Source organism: Salmo salar, chromosome 02, assembly GCF_965601325.2.
Source record: "Salmo salar chromosome 02, fSalSal1, whole genome shotgun sequence".
Lineage (NCBI taxonomy): Eukaryota > Metazoa > Chordata > Actinopteri > Salmoniformes > Salmonidae > Salmo > Salmo salar.
Window position 1 is genome coordinate 59054524 of NC_138292.1, and position 19174 is coordinate 59073697.

Consider the following 19174-nt stretch of genomic DNA (forward strand, 5'->3'; position numbering starts at 1 on the left):
AGGCCCAGCATAAGTGTAGCCATTATTGTTTTGTTGAGTGCCATGACGGACACTGTGTGCGAACCAGCTGTTTTAAGTCATATACCTACCACAACACTATAAAACCCTCCAGGCCTCTGAGAAAAAGGGAAGAGAGATTGAAAGAAACTCAGCCACAGAGTCATTCAGAGCAGCATTATAGGGAACTGGGGGAACTGGTGTATGGCAGTCACAACCACCAAGTATGAAGTGGGAAGTTGGGTGGTTTAAAAAAACAATTGTATCCTCAATGAAAACTGTTACTCTTCCTTATGAGAGGAAAATGTAATTCCGTTCAGAGTGGAGGCCTGAGACGATACGGTGCCCCGAGACGAGGCCTGAGAAGATACGGTGGGGAATATCGTTCCAAGATATTTGTTTCATTTTGTGCCTGTGTGTGCTGCAATTAGCTACACATAAAAATGTTTCCAATTAGTTTTATTAGCCAGTTACCCCCTTTATATTTCCACACATTTTGTTATTGGAAGATATGCAATTATGATCACTCCCATGGCCAAGAACAACCACAGAAGTCAAATGAATTTTCCTTTACGCATTAATAGGGGGCTTTAACAGACTTAAGAAAAAAAAGAGTTTACAGATGTCTGGACATTAATCAAATTGTTTGCTCATATCTCCTAAGTAGTGTGTTCGACAGGGCCAGAAACATTGCTCTAATTTCCCTGTTAACGACCTGAACAGGCTCCACTACGTAAGAGTAATCACACAACAGGGTTCAAACAGACTGTTGGCTGTACCCTTCAGACAGCACAAACAGAGGCCAGCAAAGAGGACGGACGGGAATCAAAGAAATAAATCCCGTTAAACCAGACGTAGACCTGATTCTCTCCACATCTGATCTAGAGACAGCACTGAGAAACGAACGACGGCTGCAACGACTGGCTAATCCCGACAGATGTTAGTTTAACGTCAGGCAAAGGTTACGCGTAACCCAGAAGCTATTTCCTCGAAAAATCATTCGGAGTGATACTGTAAATGGAGTCAACAGATTGCAAGTACTGTATGTGTTGTTGACGAACACCGTCCTCCGTCACCCAGTACTGTTCAAAACAATCATGACGGACGTCCTATCATGTCGTCGTCATCGTGACTGTGTAGCTGTCATGCGGCCGGGGGCCCATAGCCTACTGTGCACATGCTGCCACAGGCCCCTCGCCGTCTCACCAACAACAACCGTCACCTCTAAAAGGAAGTGACACGTCCTCCCTCCCCCTTCCATCCTCCTCTCATATACACTAACAGTACAGTTAACCTCCCAGTGTGGTCTGGTAGATAGAGGACTAGAGAAGTCTGCCATTGGAAGAGAAAAGGAAAGGCTATGTTTAGGAATACGATTCGTTATGGCGTTTATGGCATAACAGGCCACAGATCCACCTCTTAAGAGCTCTCTACCTCCAGGATAGTCACCTGAACAGGGTCAGTCTCAGTAGGGAGAAAACGTTTAAATAGAGTGAAATGGGACAGATTTTTGCTTTCCCAAAGTGTTTTGCTACAGTGCGTGACCCACGTTCAGTCCTACCACCTTGCCTGTGAGCTGAATAGTAACTAAAGCATGAAACAAAATGGTGGACGCAGTAGGGAACAGTTATACTGTAATCACAATGCAACTACTCCCTTGTGGGCTAATGTAGCTAATTAACTGTTGGTTTGTTGTGTTGATGGTTAATAACTGTAGCGGCTAGCCCAGAAGCTGTAAACACGTTACAGCTTAACATACTTTAATATTACGTCAGTGTCTCCTACTCTAAAGCGGTGGTGAAATAATGAATGACGGACTAAACACCTGGAACAGGGTTGGTTATGTTTCCTCTTGACACCGCAGAAATATGTATTCGATGTTTAGGTATTCCTATTGGTTGGTTGAATTTACATATCAATAAGGTGTTATGACATTGGTCAGGGGGAGATGGCGAACGTAAATTCTTCCCGGTAGTGACGCGCAAGCGGTAGGGCACGTTCTGAAATACTATATTTTAAGTGTTATATTTACAATGTGTACGAGTTCCTTATGTACATATCCTGATGTGTGTGTGTATATATATATATATATATATATATATATATATATATATATATATATACACACCGAGTTTACAAAACATTAAGAACACCTGCTCTTTCCATGACATAGACTGACCAGGTGAATCCAGGTGAAAGCTATGATCCCTTATTGATGTCACTTGTTAAATCCACTTCAATCAGTGTAAATGAAGACAGGTTAAAGAAGGATTTTGATTCATGGATTGTGTGTGTGCCATTCAGAGGGTGAACAGGCAAGACAAAAATAACGTAAGTGCCTTTGTACAGGGTTTGGTAGCACTGCTTTGTGTCAAGAACTGCAACGCTGCTGGGTTTCTCACACTCAACAGTTTCCTGTGTGTATCAAGAATGGTCCACCACCCAAAGGACATCCAGCCAACTTGACACAACTGTGGGAAGCATTGGACTCAACATGGGCCAGAATCCTTGTGGAACGCTTTCAACACTTTGTAGAATCCGTGCCTCTGACGAATTGAGGCTGTTCTGAAGGCAAAAGGGGTTTGCAACTCAATATTTGGATGGTGTTCCGAATGTGTGGTATACTAAGTGCATACGTTACCTGTTAGATATTGGCCGGAAGTCTGGGATGTGCTTTCGTATGTTATTGCTGTAAGGGTGAGTTAGCTCGCTCGAGATTAGCCCCTGCTAATTCACAGTTATTTACATGCTAACCGCGGAATCACGACTCTACAGCCATCAACATACTGTTGTCCTGCACGTCTAATGTGCTTCCTTGTGTCCATCGTCAGAATAAACATCAATAGACTGGGACCGCTGGCTGGCCAGTCCTTTCTTTAGAAACACAACGCAAGAGAGCTAGAAGTACAGTCACATCTGTTACACTGGTGCTGAGACCAGTTTTCTTGTCTTCGCTGCATAGCTGTTGTGTACACACACACAGAAATGTTGACTGCAGTTAAGCTAACAGTATCACTCCTTGGTCATATAGGGATACAGTGTGGCGGACACTCCAAGGCAAGGACATCTAGAACATCTGACGTGTACTATGGTGTGACGACTGGAGCAGAAAGCTACACTGCTGCTTCCTGTTCTACTGTCTTCAACGATCGTTGTCTAATGGTGGATTGTGTACAATACAACCTGTCGAACGCCGGGTAAAATGGAGGTCATGTGGCCAAGAACTGGAACTACTGCAACTAGAAGCAATATGTCAACAGCAGAAACGGAACGGAAGAGTTAGTCACAGGAGATGGGGCACAAACGTGGTTCTTCCTTTGAGAGGCAAGTGAAGCGGAGGGGCTGGGTTGTAAGGAATGGGCCGCTCTTCCATTGAAGAAAGTCTCATGCAGAAAATGTGGCCTGACGCTTCAACTCACCTTGAACTTGCTACAAGCAATCCACCAGAGAGAAGATGCATGGGGTTGCCAAAAACAAAATCATACTTACTAATCCACTGCAATTGATCAAAGTCAAGCTAGAACATTCCCGAAACAGGGAGCAATTAGGACGAACATAATTGGTCAATAAATACTCCCCCATCCATTTAAGCAGATTGATTATTCAAGCTGAATGGGGCCAAGCACAAAGGAAAGAGGAAGTAGAGAGAGGGGGATGAGAAACAGACAGACAGAGAGGGGGGGGGGGTAACCTAAAAGAGGGGGAGCAGTAACCCCCCCCCCCCCCCCCCCCCAACTCTCCCAGAGAGCACAATGGAACAAGAGAAAGACGGATAGAAAAAAAAGTCTGGTCTGAATATTATTATGACACCGTTCCAAATCCCTGACAAATACAGCTGTCACACACTACACGGTTCAGCTCCAAAACCCCATCCAGACAGGACACACAGACTGAACAATCCCGCCATCCCTCTCTTTCCTTTCTATCACTCCTCCAGCCTCTCTACAAAAGGAAATCACACACATACACACAAATCAGAGAAACAAGAAGCCGTAGCATGTTATGAATGAACAGAAAACCAGAGACACTCACCCCAGCCTCTCTCTTCCTCCTCTCTTCCCTCTCAACCACCCTGATCTCTGCTCCAGCTGGGCAGGCTCTGCTGCTGCTCCCAGGCCCCACCCCCACAGCCTGGACACATGACCCACCACTCCACACCCCAGCCAGGCGGCCAGCAGCAGGCATGCCACACCCCTCATTCAGGAAGAGTTGAATGGGGAGCATTGTGAATGTGCTGGACACAGGCACAGTGTGTGTGTGTGTGTGTGTGTGTGTGTGTGTGTGTGTGTGTGTGTGTGTGTGTGTGTGTAGGGGGGGGCAGTTGGAAATGGGAGGAAAGGAGTGTGTTTTAAGAGTGCATATGTATGAGGAATGGAGAGAAAAGGGTGTATGTGTTTGACAGGAAAGGTGAGTGTGTGTAAGAGTTGGAAACGGAAAGATTAAAGAACATTTGTGACAGTTTGCATGTGCTTAAAAAGGAAAAAAGAATTGTAACAAAAGTGTATTCAGTGAAAGAGAGTGTGTGTTGATGTCCATCTGTCCCTTCCAATGCTCAGCGCAGTGTGTTTCTCCCTGTATGTGTGTGTCTGAGTATATATATACACACACACACACACATACATACATACATACATACATACATACATACATACATATGCACACTGTGTGTGTACTGTGAGGAGGACACTGGGTCATCTCTCCTCCTGGCTCTTTCTCCTCCTGGGTTAAAATGAGTCTCATCCATCACATTAATGCCTGCCTCATACAGCCCTATGACTAAAGGAATATGTCCCAGATAACAAATGAATACCATCCCTTAGAGTCATCAGACTCAGCATGAGACTATTGGAAACAGCTCTGTCGACTGTAATTCAAAACATTATGAACTGTATAAGAGTACAACGTGTGATTTCCTTTTGGTCTCGTACGTTCACTTGTTGCATGCAATAACTGTGGAGCTTGGTCTTCATCATGTCTACATACACTGAAATACATAAGTGTGGTATTTTCTTTGGGTTTCCTAGCTACAATCACTTGTTACGTGGGCCTATCCATGCAACGTCTGTGGAATTGTGTCTATCATAAATCTGTACTCACACAATGAAAATCACAATCCTTTCAATGCCAAAACACGCTTCCTTCTTATCCGATTACTGGAATTAAGAGATCATTTGTTTTATCACAAGCGGGTGGAAAGATGGAAAGAGAAACATCTCTGTACTGCACTTATCTAAACAAGCTTTCCCCCCACATTTGTAAGCTGATGAGAGGGCCCAAGAGACGTTTTCTCATATTCAGCACAAACGCTTCCATCCTGACATGGTTTTGGTGGTTTGTGTATGTATTGGACCACATGGTTTGTGCACCTGGCCCTATAGGCATCCGGTCTCAGTGAGAGATAGATATGAGAGAGTAGGTCATCTTCTCCTGAACTAATACAGATTACCACCCGCAGGCTCTTCGGTTGAGGCTCTATTAGGAATACATCAGTAGTGTGTCTGTTTATTCTTCCAAAGGAATATTCATATTGAAGCTAGGCAAGCTGCATGTGGTTTCTGATTCAATGCAGGACAGGTTACGCAGTGTGCTCTGCATTGTCCATGATTTGTTCATCTGCAGCATAAAACACTGCAGCACAAACGTTGTTTGTTTGTTGCTCTCCCTCGTCTTGTGAGAACCCGGAGATCAAATGGGACTGAATCAATGACCGCCATACATTTAGCTGGTAGGTAGGGATGATCACCCTGTCATGATGAAAGAATTCTAATTGGAACTCAAGCTTTGCTCATTGACTGAGTCTATTTCAGTGCTCCAACTCGTCGCAAAATAACTAAGTCGCCGGCCCATAGAAATAGAAGTCCGAGAACAGGCATCCTCCGATTACTACTGTACGCTCATGACCATAGCAACTGATCCGAGTCCAGCCCTTCAGCCCTTTAGCTAATAGACCTCAGAATACTTTTTTGGCAAAGACAAGTCTGTGGGTGAGAGATCACATTCAGACTTCCTTCCTTATCTTGATTGCATGCCACGATAACGAGATGAGACCCTGGAGCCACTTCCTTGTTTTGCAGTTGCAAACAAACATTTGAATTATTGTGCCAGAACCTTATTAAATGACCCAGCTCTTAGGCGGCTGTTGCTCTGTTGGCTGAACGTCTCGCCAGAGCTTTGTTTGTCATTCAGTTTGTTTTGTCATTTACCTCACTTCTGGAGGCCATTTTGAGGCCAGCTTCGTATAATCACATCAAACTGTGTGGGCCGAACAGGCAACTGGAGACCCATGCAGGCACAACCCCAGAGGGGAGCTCTCTGATTGGACTAGAGGTCAGATCTGATTGGAGGAGGCCCACACAGTGATTAGAACACATGGAGCTGATTAACCAAGTCACCTCAATGACTCAGCAGAGAGAGTGACTCACACAGACATACAGCCTCCCACCCAGAGAGATGGAAGAAGGGATGAAGAAGGGATAAAGAAGGACAGAGGAGGAGGAGGAGGGAGAGAACATCTGGCCAAGCTTATCTGGGAAGGAGAGAAACAAGCGACTTCCTGTTGAGCTGTAGCCAAGGCTGCTCTGCTCCCCTGTGGTGCAGATGGAGACAGCATGTGAGGATGCATGCAACCAGATGAAAACATGAGGCCTGGGTGCATCTCTCTTGTCCAAAGTGGCTTCCTCTCCTTGTCTCCTTCTCTTCATCCACACTCATCTGAGGGAACCGGATAAGTGATAGCAAATTCCCACTAGGATTAGATCAGTGCAGGTGAAGGAAAGCAGACGGAGAGAGGTAGCTCCTTTACACTATTGAGATGAACTCAATCTCATGGCACACATGGAATACATGGTATAGACAGAAAAAGGCCAGTTTAGAGTTAGGGACAGACTTCTGACTGTGTGACCAGACCAGGATAAACTCTGACCTTAGTCACATGGTCAGGAAAACCCCAAGCCCTACTTGCTCTTCTCTTTCCACCCTGAAGACATGATGTTCATGCAGTCCATTTACACACTGTACTACTCCCTTGGGGACTGTGCTGTACTCCAGCAACGCTACACGATCCCTCCAACTCTGCTCCTGACTCATCTCAGACCTCAGCTTGTATGTTGCTCTTCAAGGTTACAATAAACCTGGTCTTGTTTGCTTTCATCTGCACTCGAGGTGCACACACGTTCTCTCTCTCTCTCTTTTGAAAGACCCGTGCGCCTGTTGTTTGAACAGCGGCCGCAAAGTAGATAAACTGTCGGAATTGGTGGTCAGAGGTTTGTTTTAACCAAGGTGTTTATCTAGTGGATTGTTTCCTCTCAGTTTTACAGTGACACTTCCCAGCTGTGTTACATAACAGAGCCAAATAACTCCCAGATATATAATATATATACACATACATACAGTTGAAGTTGTACGTTTACATACACCTTAGCCAAATACATTTAAACTCAGTTTTTCACAATTCCTGACATTTAATCCTAGTAAATATTTCCCTGTCTTAGGTCAGTTACGATCACCACTTTATTTTAAGAATGTGAAATGTCAGAATAATAGTAGAGAGAATTATTTATTTCAGCATTTATTTATTTCATCACATTCCCAGTGGGTCAGAAGTTTACATACACTCAATTGGTATTTGTTAGCGTTGCCTTTAAATTGTTTAACTTGGGTCAAACGTTTTGGGTAGCCTTCCACAAGCTTCCAACAATAAGTTGGGTGAATTTTGGCCCATTCCTCCTGACAGAGCTGGTGTAACGGAGTCAGGTTTCTAGGCCTCCTTGCTCGCACACGCTTTTTCAGTTCTGCCCACAAATTTTCTATAGGATTGAGGTCAGGGCTTTGTGATGGCCACTCCAATAGCTTGACTTTGTTGTCCTTAACTCATTTTGCAACAACTTTGGAAGTAGGCTTGGGGTCATTGTCCATTTGGAAGACCCATTTGCGACCAAGCTTTAACTTCCTGACTGATGTCTTGAGATGTTGCTTCAACATATCCATATAACTTTCCATCCTTATGATGCCATCTATTTTGTGAAGTGCACCAGTCCCTCTTGCAGCAAAGCACCCCCACAACATGCTGCCACCCCCGTGCTTCACGGTTGGGATGGTGTTCTTCGGCTTGCAAGCCTTCCCCTTTTTCCTCCAAACATAACAATGGTCATTATGGCCAAACAGTTCTATTTTTGTTTCATCAGACCAGAGGACATTTCTTCTTTTGATTTTCCCATGATGTCAAGCAAAGAGGCACTGATTTTGCAGGTAGGCCTTGAAATACATCCACAGCTGCACCTCCAATTGACTCAAATGATGTCAATTAGCCTATCAGAAGCTTCTAAAGACATTTTCTGGAATTTTCCAAGCTGTTTAAAGGCACAGTCAACTTAGTGTATGTAAACTTCTGACCCACTGGAATTGTGATAGTGAAATAATCTGTCTGTAAACAATTGTTGGAAAAATGTATTGTGTCATGCACAAAGTAGATGGCCTAACCGACTTGCCAAAACTATAGTTTGTTAACAAGACATTTGTGGAGTGGTTGAAAAACGAGTTTTAATGACTCCAACATAAGTGTATGTACACTTCCGACTTCAACTGTACATACAGTAGATAGAGAGAGCGAGCTAGAGAGCGCGCTAGAGAGGGGGAGAGAGAGCTAGGGGGGGGAGAGTGAGCACTAGAGCGAGCGAGCGAGAGCTAGAGGGAGTGAGCGAGAGCTAGAGGGAGTGAGCGAGAGCTAGAGGGAGTGAACGAGAGCTAGAGAGAGAGCGAGGGCGAGAGAGCGAGAGCGCGATCTGTTGAGTCTGCTATACTGCAAGGCTAGCATGTACAAGGATTCCATTCAAACCCACATTAGAAGCATGGAGACTCAGACATAACACATACTGTGTATATGCACAAACTATTCAACTCCACTTTCGAATCAAGGAAATTCTTAGTGATACATAACTCAACTGTGGACATGGAGCCTTAATGCAACATACAAGAGTAGCACAGACGATAAAACAAAACTTCAGGGAGAGAGAAATCAATGCAGACCCTATGCGGCCTTACCTCATCTAAACTGAGGTTTTAGGGGAAGAAGAGGAACTTATTAAAAAGCATCTTGGGATGTCCCTGATTGCCTTTCCATTTCCTCAGCGTCTAAAGTAGAGTTAAACATCATGTAGCCCTGATTGGCCTTAATAGAAACCAGTTGTCTCAGTCACACCAGTTGTGTCTCAACAGCCCTCCCCCTTCCTTCAAGTTTGCATCTCAAATGACACCCTATTCCCTACATAGTGCACTACTTTTGACCAGAACCCTATGGACCCTGGTCAAAAGTAGTGCACTATATAGGGAATATGGTGCCATTTGTGAAGCAACCCATCAGCCATACTCACAGAGGACCTCCATCTCAGGGTTAATGTGCATCTCTGCACCACATGCAGCCATGTCTTCCAATCGCAGTCCCCGTCGAAAGAACCACAGAACAAGCTATTCCGACGTGGAAGTAAAAATTCCCAACTGCTTCCCAAACCTAAACTCTTCACGGTGACAGCTGGAAGTGCCTGGGAGCGATTGGGATCTAATGTACAGTTTCTGTAACGCTCCCTCTTCCCGATGTTCCCAACTCGGCGTTCCTTACCCGGAGCCTCAAGTCTGAACAATAAACAGAGCTCCACCGATCGGATTGCGCTTCCGGGGGAATCCCTGCCCCTAATTCTAGGGGGTGCCGGATGACTCAGCTTGGAATGGAGGAGAAGAAAGAGAGGATGACGGGATTCTGATTACATACTTTCTCTCTGTGCGGTCGTTCCAGAAAACTTCCCAGAGTTATGATGATAATTATCCATAATAGCAACTTTGCCATGTGCTGAACTGGGCGAGACAGAGAGAGAGAGAGAGAGAGAGCTTATCAGTGTTACAGTAAATGAATGCCAAAAGATCTAGTCATAACATAAGTTGTCAACGTTTTTTCCAATTATAGCTTTACTGTAAGTTGGATGATTTAAATGGTGTATCCTGTTCCTAAAAGATATGTCAGTACAGTCTAGAAAGGGAGAATTGGACTAACTGTAGACATGTGTACTACTGTACTCAAAACAGCCTCTACTTTGCAATTCAATGACTTTACTTAGCTAACCAACACCGCAAACTGTCAGGGCAGTACCGTTGCCCTTTCCCCTACATCTTCAGCTACTCTTGCTTGTTCCGTCTTCTGAATAATGAATAAGCAAAACCAAAAATATATTTAATTCAGAATTATGTATTTTCTCATGATATTTGAATAATAATATACAAAATATTTAGTATTTTATATTAACGAACCTTTTTATTCATTCATGTCTCGTCACTGAGTACAAAGCTCCAACGCTCCGCACATCGTGAAGGTGAAAGTTCACGCAGAGTTCCTCGGAGCCGAGCTACTTCAGCTAAATTGACAAAGCTAGCTACCGGCTAATGACTCCCAATGTAGCGGTGTTCGCTGTGTTTAAGCAATAGAGGACTATCCGCTCACCATGGAGGTGAGAAGCCAGTCAAGCAAGTAAGCAGTGTGTGCGCGCGGGCGTGCGTGCGTGTGCTAACCCAGTGTTGTTTGATCTAGGGCTGTTGAGAGGGGATTAGGGTTTAAGTCTAGTCATAATATTACCCCTGTCAAACACACCTCCAGGCACTGTGCCGTGCGTCAATGGGTGCGATGATGACTCCATTATGAAGAGTGGTCTCATTCGCCTCAATGTAAAGTGAGCTTCAGCTAGGAAGCAGTTGCCGTAGCTATAATCAGCATGGGGCACCAGCCTGTGCAACTGGACACCATTCTGTGTCAAAGGCCCTACAGTACTTACATTATGTCCTGAGGAAATTGATTGAATGACAGATCAAATCACGTGAACCTGGGAGGGGCCTATACGACCAAATCGATGAGGTCTGTCAGTGAGACAATTAACATGGATTCATGTCTTTATAAAAAGAAATATGATTGAAGATGAATAAACAATTGATCATAAAAAGTAACTGGCTTCCTCTCCTATTGAACATCTAAGGGTCAATAACCCCCTGCAGTACTGTGTCTCTACCATCCCCCCCCCCCCCAATGGCTGATAGAAATAGAATCACAGAACATTTACGCCCGTTCTAGTAATTCTATTTCTATGGTGGCTGATAACTATTACGGTACCTCCTTAGGAGAGGTCCAGCAGGGAGAGGGGGTGTACTGACCCCACACATACCCTGCCCTCAATCTTTGCCCTCGACAATGTCCTATACATGACGTTAATATCTGGGAACCTCGTATTGTTATGGTGAAAGAGAGAGTTTAATTACAGCAAAACACCATTATCATTCCAAACATGGCCCTTATCAGCCAGGGATGAGGGATCCCTCATTAGCAGAGGGTGTTGAGAGCTGAGGCACTGACAAAGTGGACCTTCTCTTTCTTAACCAGCTGTACAGCTGGCAAAACTGAGAAATACTAAACTCATCCTGGTCAGCCCGTAGCAGCTGGATGCAGTCTATAAGCAGGACCAGACAGGACCAGACAGACACCTCTTCAAGATAAACCAGATAAAAGACTGTGGTAGAGTCAGGGGAGGGTCCAGACACTGGTAGTGATGATAGCCGTTGGCTGGTGGTCAAGAGGTCAGGAAAAAGTCCTGGCCCTACCTATTTTGTACGGTCGTGACTAGTGTCAGTCCAGCTTGACCAACATTCAGAGAACTCGCTAAGGAAGACAAGGGTGGAGACTGGGAGATAGCAGCTCAGGGAGACTGGAAATAGGAGAAAGGGGAAACTGGGGTTGCTTTAGTGGAGTGTGTGTGTGTGTGTGTGTGTGTGTGTGTGTGCTGCATGGGAACCGTCTTTAACCCCTGACTTCCACCAGGCGGAGCAGAGTAAACAGAAGCTTCCGGAAACCTTATCTGGGGGACCCTGTCCGGTTTCCACTTCACTCAGCTCAGCTCTCCCTCAGTGGAAGCGCTCAATACACACAGACAGACACAGGCTTTCCACTGACCCAGTCAGAGTCCACAGGCCTACAAAACACTTTAAATCACATCAGGGATAAATCCCACATAACACTACCAGACACATCGATTCAGTTATAGTGAAATATAGAACAATGTGTGAGTGAGAGAAGAGAAAGGGGGGAGAGAAATGAAAGAAAAACAGAGTGGATAAGAGAACAAGCGATGTACTTCAAAATGCACCTTTAAGTACTGTCTATATGCCCCCAGCAACATCCTGCATAAGATGCAATCAGTACCTGCAAGCCAGGTCCCATAGCCATCTCCCCTAAGCCAAACCCTACACTCCACCTGTCATACTGCACCTCCTGCTGTCCACTCTGAGCTCTGCACCCACAGACATGATTATGAGCCAACACCGCTAGCCCTCAGGGGAGCTGAGTGAGTGGCCAACACTGCAGTCTAATGAGCTCACTCTGTAGTTTTCCTAGCCCGCTAACGCTAACCCTGAGAGACCTGGAAACAGTTGAAGATGAGCCATGATGATATGCCCTAGCAGACGGCCTCCTCTACTCAATTCAATTTAAGGGCTTTATTGGCATGGGAAACGCATGTCAACATTGCCAAGGCAAGTGAAGTAGATAATAAACAAAAGTGAGATAAACAAAAATGAACAGTAAACATTACACTCACAAACGTTCCAAAAGAATAAAAGACATTTCCACTCTCTACTCTCTCATAATGACACAGCAGGTCATGCTGAGTGCAATTCAACTGGGAGACGCCTGACCACTGTCTGAGGTGGTGTGTGTGTGTGTGTGTACATGCATGTGTGTGTGAGTGTGTCATAGTCCTCCCTTGTCATCAAATCCCTGCTTGTTAGCTATGTAAAAGCAAAATGTACACCAGCCCAAACCCTGTAGCGCTCCCCTCTCCCCTAAGGTGTTGCCCCATTCCTAGTCCTGTCCACAAACCGAAAACAAATGTGAAGCCAGACTCCAGAGTGGACATGTGTTAAGAACACCCAACAAGCATCATCTCCAGGTCAGTATCGGCCTGGTTAAAATGAGTGGGGCCTCCTTTCTCTCCTCGTACCATAGTGACTTGGTGAATGACTTCATGAATGCCCTGCGAGCGAGAGAGAGAGAGAGGCATCTCTTGCTATGATGGATACCAGGGGCGTATTCATTACGCCGATTCTGTTGCAACATTGCTTTTAAAAACGGAAGCAAACGAGGGACCTACCTGAATTTGTCCAATAGAAACTCTAGTTTTGCTCTGTTTGGTTCTTAAAAGGGTAAACGGTTTCCGTAATGAATACACCCCAGGGCCTGCTGTCAAGAGATGCTTTAATCACAACGACTTTACCTGAGATATCAATCGGAGTGCTTCAACTAAGACTAGGAAGCTGGAGTAGGTTTAAATCACATAGCGCTGTAGGTCATTCTAGTTCCACATATGTGACACAGCATGGAATGACATGGGGAAGGGGAAACTGAATACAGTACTTTAGAATTCTAGGGAATTAGTACAAAGATTCTTACTTTGGGAATGTTTACACTCGATTTCACAGTACAGGCCCAGTGTGTGTGTGTGTGTGTGTGTGTGTGTGTGTGGTCAGAGACTAACTAGCGCGACGTTAGCCAGATGGGAATGGCGGCCCCCCTAATCCCTAACCTTTCCTCCTGGGGGGGTCCACTGCTAATCATGTTAATCAGCCTGAGATCTCCCTACCCTTATGTCTCTCTCTGTGTGTGGAGGGATTCTCTGTAGAAAGGGGATAGTGGGGCCCTCGTCTGGTGTGACGCTGTAGAAGGTCACATGGTGGTACAAGGGGATAGGGGACCGGGACAGACAACACACAGGCAGGCCACCAGAGGAGAATGAAGGGGCATGGAGGAGAACAGTGAGAGGAGTGTGTCACGGGAACAAACAAACTCCTTTGTCACAACTTGTTGATCAACCAGTTCAGGGCCAATGAGACTCTGAGGATTTATACAAACATATTCAATGCTGGGTTAGAGGGCTTGAAGTGTCAGAACTGATGGCATAACCAACCACCCCCCCAGGACAGAGTGGTCGAATTGAATCTCAATGGGAATTACTCTCTGTATTGTTACAGTATAATATAACAGTCATCTACAGTATAATGGACCTCTGGTTGTAGGGAGGTCAAAGGGCGGCAGGTAGCCTAGTGGTTAGAGCGTTGGGTTAGTAACTGAAAGGTTGCTAGATCGAATCCCCGAGCTGACGAGGTAAAAATCTGTCATTCTGTCCCTCAACAAGGCAGTTAACCCACTGTTCCTAGGCCGTCATCGTAAATAACAATTTGTTCTTAACTGACTTGCCTAGTTAAATAAATGTTATAGGCAGTCAACCGAGGCAACCCTGTCAATCTACTGTAAAGTTCAATGTAGACGAGTGAATGGGAGCAACAGTGCACTGATTCAATTAAAGAGTCTTCCAATTTCTTCTACAGTACATATTGAAACAGGTTATTTTGCATTCTACAAACATCAGTTACCTGTTGATATTTAGAGCCACCTACAGAGATCAGAGACTGACATTTTGATCCTAGAAATGAACTAAAAATGTATCCAGATGTACTCTATTGTGGTGAGATCACACAACTGGCTGGAAGGGCTACTGACTCTGATCACATGACCCAGGCAGAGAGAGGAAGAGAGGCGAGGTCAGGACGAGGGGAAACAAATCGCCCTGACGGACAGCACACGGAAGGAAGGAAGCCTGAGAAACCAGAGTGTGTGTCTCTGATGTCATTACCCGTTTTAAAAACTGAATGGACAGGAAAACGGCTTATCACTCACAAAAACACAGCTGACGGTAACTTGGAAAACTTCACACAAGGCACGGAGTCAACAATCTGTACGCCAATGTAAAGAGTTTCATATCCACCATTATCTAGGTAATATCTTGTAATGAAAGAGGATCAACATCTCTTTTAAGTCACTTGTGAAACCATCACATCTATCACTCATAGTCACCTATTGAAATTAGTTAGGGCCTACTTGTGTGTTATGTTGGAGCCAATTTCTCCCACTTGACACAGAATCTGATGGAAACAACCCACTACCAGTCCACTACAGTGCTGTGTTGTTCACGTTTCTGCTCCACTGACGCCATCTCCCCACATTGACAGACGGAGCAGGGGTCAGAGTCACTCAGTCAGTCAGGGTGGGCCCCGGCCTCAGGCCCTCCAGGCAGGTCACCCTTCATTGAGAGCCCTAATAAGGCCCTCTCCCTCTGGGCAAATAACTAGCCCAGACCTCTGTGGCTTGAGTAGGAACCAGGCTACAAGACTCCCAGCTCCAGACCCCCCCCCCCCACAGAAAAAACACACTCACTCTATCGTCCCATCAAATCTGAGCTCTTAATATTGGAATACAGCCTACAAACTCGTACCGAATGATAAAGTATGGTCATTTATACCAATACTGTTCCAATCCATGAACACATAATGCTAAAATGGTCTGTTTCAACAGTAAAAAAGCCTACAGAATTATAGTTAATTAAGACCAAGTAAGTCATGAAATATTTGGCAATGTCACTAATAGCGACACTGGAACATACTGGTTTGTTAAATACTGAAAGCCATGATTAATTTGATAACTGCGGAGTTCGAGTTTGAGGAAGCGAACGAGCAAAAGGCTAAGTAGAATGCTTTTCTGCATGTGGCTGTGTCTAAAATGGCACCCTATTCCCTATATAGTGCACTAGCTTTGACTAGAGCCATAGCTCCATTATACAGGGAATAGGGTACCATTTGGGACGCAGCATGTGTGCCTTTGTCCATCTGATAAACAAGCCAATGCGTCTAGCAGCTGTAGTTTCCCTGCAGCTGGCCCCATGCTGTGGGCTCCCTCTGTCTCAGGTCTAAAACGTTCTCTAAACGTGACTTATACGTTCTCTAAAACGCTCTCTAAACTAGATGGCGTGAATGCCGTCTAAAGACTGTAAATGCTGACACATTAGGTCATATTTGGCTCCGGGTTTTATCCCTCAGTTTACAGGAATCTAACTTGGCTCGTGGCGGACGCCCTTCTGGGGGCCGAGACACGCTCAATCTGCAGAGGGAGGAAAGAAGAGGAGTGGTTGTGCGTGTGTTGTAAGAAAGAGAGAGGAGGAAAGAGAGGGATAGACAAAGAAAGTGAAAAGCAAAGGAAAGGGAGTGAGTGGAACCCACATGTGTGAGATGCTGCCGACTGCTAAAACACGCTGGTTTGCTTTAGGACAGGGATGGAGAGAACTATTTATACATTCGTCCTTTGCATATGTAGGAGAATAAAACAAAATATTGTTGTTATCTCACAGTCTACCAAGAGTGCATGAATTGAAGAACAAATTGCCTGAATAGTTTTTGTACATTCAGTGACAGGGGACTGAGACGCTGGGCTCCAGACAGAGCAGAGGGGACAGGAGGGACAGGCCGTACTGACAGACAGGCCCAGGCTGGGCTTTAATCAAACAGACCTCTCCTCTTACAGGCCCACTCCGGGGACCCAGAGCTCTCCACTGTGTGTGATTGCATCTTCCAGTCCCTCTGTGGTAGTAGAGGAGGGCAACTGGAGGGGGATGATGTGTTGTGGAAAATGTTCTGTACCTCCACCACTGGAGGTTGGAAAACTAAAAGTGTATCCAAAATGTGGATACCTACACTACTGTGTACTGTGGAGGTATGTGCATATTGCCAATAGTCTTAAAAACAGAAAGCTGACATGAATGCAGGACCATGGTACACGGTTTCTATATATACCTAGCCTCACTGGTCCCAGATCATGTTTATTTGAGTTGGCTATATAGCAACGAACAGATCTGAGACCAGTCTACGATGAACTTCGTTACTCATACCACTTTTACAGTGGCATCTCTCCACCAAGGCAGGCTGTATCAGACTGGAGGCACTCAGCCTCAGCATTGGAGAGGCCACTCCTAGAAACAGGCCCCAGATCAGTGGAGTGAGCCAATTACTGCCTCCACGCCTCATTGGGCCTCTCTGCTTTCTCACACCAAAGCTTCTGCTCAGCAGCCTGTGTAATGCCACAGGGAACTCCAGCCCAGATCACTCACTCACACACACCACACACACACACACACACACACACACACACACACACACACACACACACACACACACACACACACACACACACACACACACACACACACACACACACACACACGATCCTATGATCGGTGGTTAGCAGCACACACAGCAGGCCCAAAGCCTCAAAACACTGCTTTACTCTCACTTGTTTATACATGTATATACTGGTCATCTCCATAGTGACTTCACAGTGACACAATTGAAAGACAATGGAAAGTTGGGGCCTTCCTACAAACCCAAGCCTCTCTATGGCTGTTTGTGTTCTCCACTACTTGAAGCCCCTCACTCTGTTAAAGTGACTACATCCAGGATCACATGAGGAACCTAAGGAGTTAGAGGGTTCAGGAGAAGAAACCTAGGGTCAGAGGTTACTTACTGTCAGGGTTGGGGGACTTGGTGCGGTTGGGCGAGGAGCAGCGGATGGTGGTGACGATGGTGTTGTGGTGGGGGTTGGGGTGGTGCGGGTGGTGGACCGGTGCATGATGACCATGGTTCTCGTGGTTGTTCTTTCCATTCCCCGTTGTCTCGGGTGCTTTGGTGACGCTGATCCCTGGTGTGGTCCTAGCGGCCGGGCCGTCCCCCAGATTGGGGGGCTCGAACCTCCGGGCATGGCTGGGGGGCTCGGGGGTCCGGGCCCCTCCGCGAATCACCACATCCTGGGGTGTTTTAGCGAAGGTCACCTCCCGTTTGTGGCCCATCTCGGGGGTCTTGGAGTGGCCTAGGACCTCGGGTCGTTTCGTGCCCAATCGGAGGGAACCAGGGCTGGTTGGATCCACCTGCTTGGAGGAAATGTCGATGGAGAGCTCCGTGCGTCCCCGGGATATGGGTTCAGGAGGCTTGGAGCCGCCCCCTCCCATGATGGCCTTGGAGATGGAGCCGTTGTTGTTATTGCTGGCGCCCAGTTCACGGTAGTAGATGCTGGTGGGGGACATGACGGGGCGGTGGTTGGTGTTGTTGGGCGCCCGGCGGGAGCCTGGCGAGGAGTTGGCCGAGGTGTCCACATCCTCCACCTCAAACGACCTCTTTAGAGCTGCATGGAGGGTGAGATGAGACAGACACACTCCGTCAACGAGTCATCCATACTTGACCATTTCTGACATTGCTGATAATCAGAGTGCACTTAGGGCCGGTTTCCTAAACAAACATTGCGGCTAGTCCTGGACCAAATAAATACGACAGCAAATATATGAACAGTGTATTCTAATTCCAGAGGAGCAACATGAACTGTATTGACGTCCCTGGCATCATAGCTGCTTGAGGTTAGCGTGTAGAGAGAAGCTGGAAAAGCAATCTCGGCGACATCACAAAGGAAAATGGCAGCAACAAGCAATTAAGCCAAGCTCAACTCATTTCAATAACTCTTTATTAGTGGTGCCAATCTGTCACTACATACGACTGCATATGACACAGTGTGGTACTTACTGTATGTTATAAAATGTGATCCAATTTATACACCCACTTGCACAGCCTCAAATGGCCTTATACTTGCATGGCCTTATATAAATGAAAGTCATATATCAGCCTTGTATCCTCTACATGCATTCTTTAATATTGTATGAGTTATGGATGAGTAGTAGTGGTAGTAACTGATGCATAGCCTATATACAATGCATTCATACCAAATGAACAGAAGGAGACACGCTTCCCCCAGGTTACTGGTGGCTTTGTGAGAAAATCCCCCAAAATACGTTTGAACCAAAACATGAGGCTAGTTTACCTCTTGGAAGTCAACTTGAATCTCATGGGGAAGATGCTAAGCTAGTCACTGTCCACTCTGTACCACTCAACACAACTCCAAGCTGATGATCAGTTCTGTTATGGCCTAAAGAGTGTGTGTGTGTGTGTGTGTGTCTACATGCATGCATGTATGTGTGTGTCTACATGCATGTGTGTGTGTCTACATGCATGCATGTATGTGTGTGTCTACATGCATGCATGTATGTGTGTGTCTACATGCATGTATGTATGTATGTGTCTACATGCATGTATGTATGTATGTATGTGTCTACATGCATGTATGTATATATGTGTCTACATGTATGTATCTATGTATGCATATATGTACCCCCTCTATGTACACTCACAGAGGGGGTACTCAGCCCCTATCCCATTGCCCTCTCCA

The 19174-nt window shown here is 45.7% G+C and overlaps 1 protein-coding gene across 5 annotated transcripts in view; it reads right to left on the reverse strand.

The window, feature by feature from the left end:
• Positions 1 to 19174, reverse strand: part of LOC106587157 (septin-9) — a 76246-nt gene that overhangs the window by 26112 nt on the left and 30960 nt on the right. For 3 of the 5 annotated variants that reach the window (XM_014175253.3, XM_014175258.3, XM_014175240.3), the window contains exon 2: positions 17429 to 18082. In XM_014175253.3, the coding sequence (XP_014030728.3) occupies positions 17429 to 18082 (654 nt within the window). Of the gene's footprint in view, positions 1 to 4029; positions 4168 to 9365; positions 9624 to 17428; positions 18083 to 19174 lie in introns of those variants that run through there. The other 2 variants (XM_014175277.3, XM_014175295.3) reach the window with 2 other exon arrangements.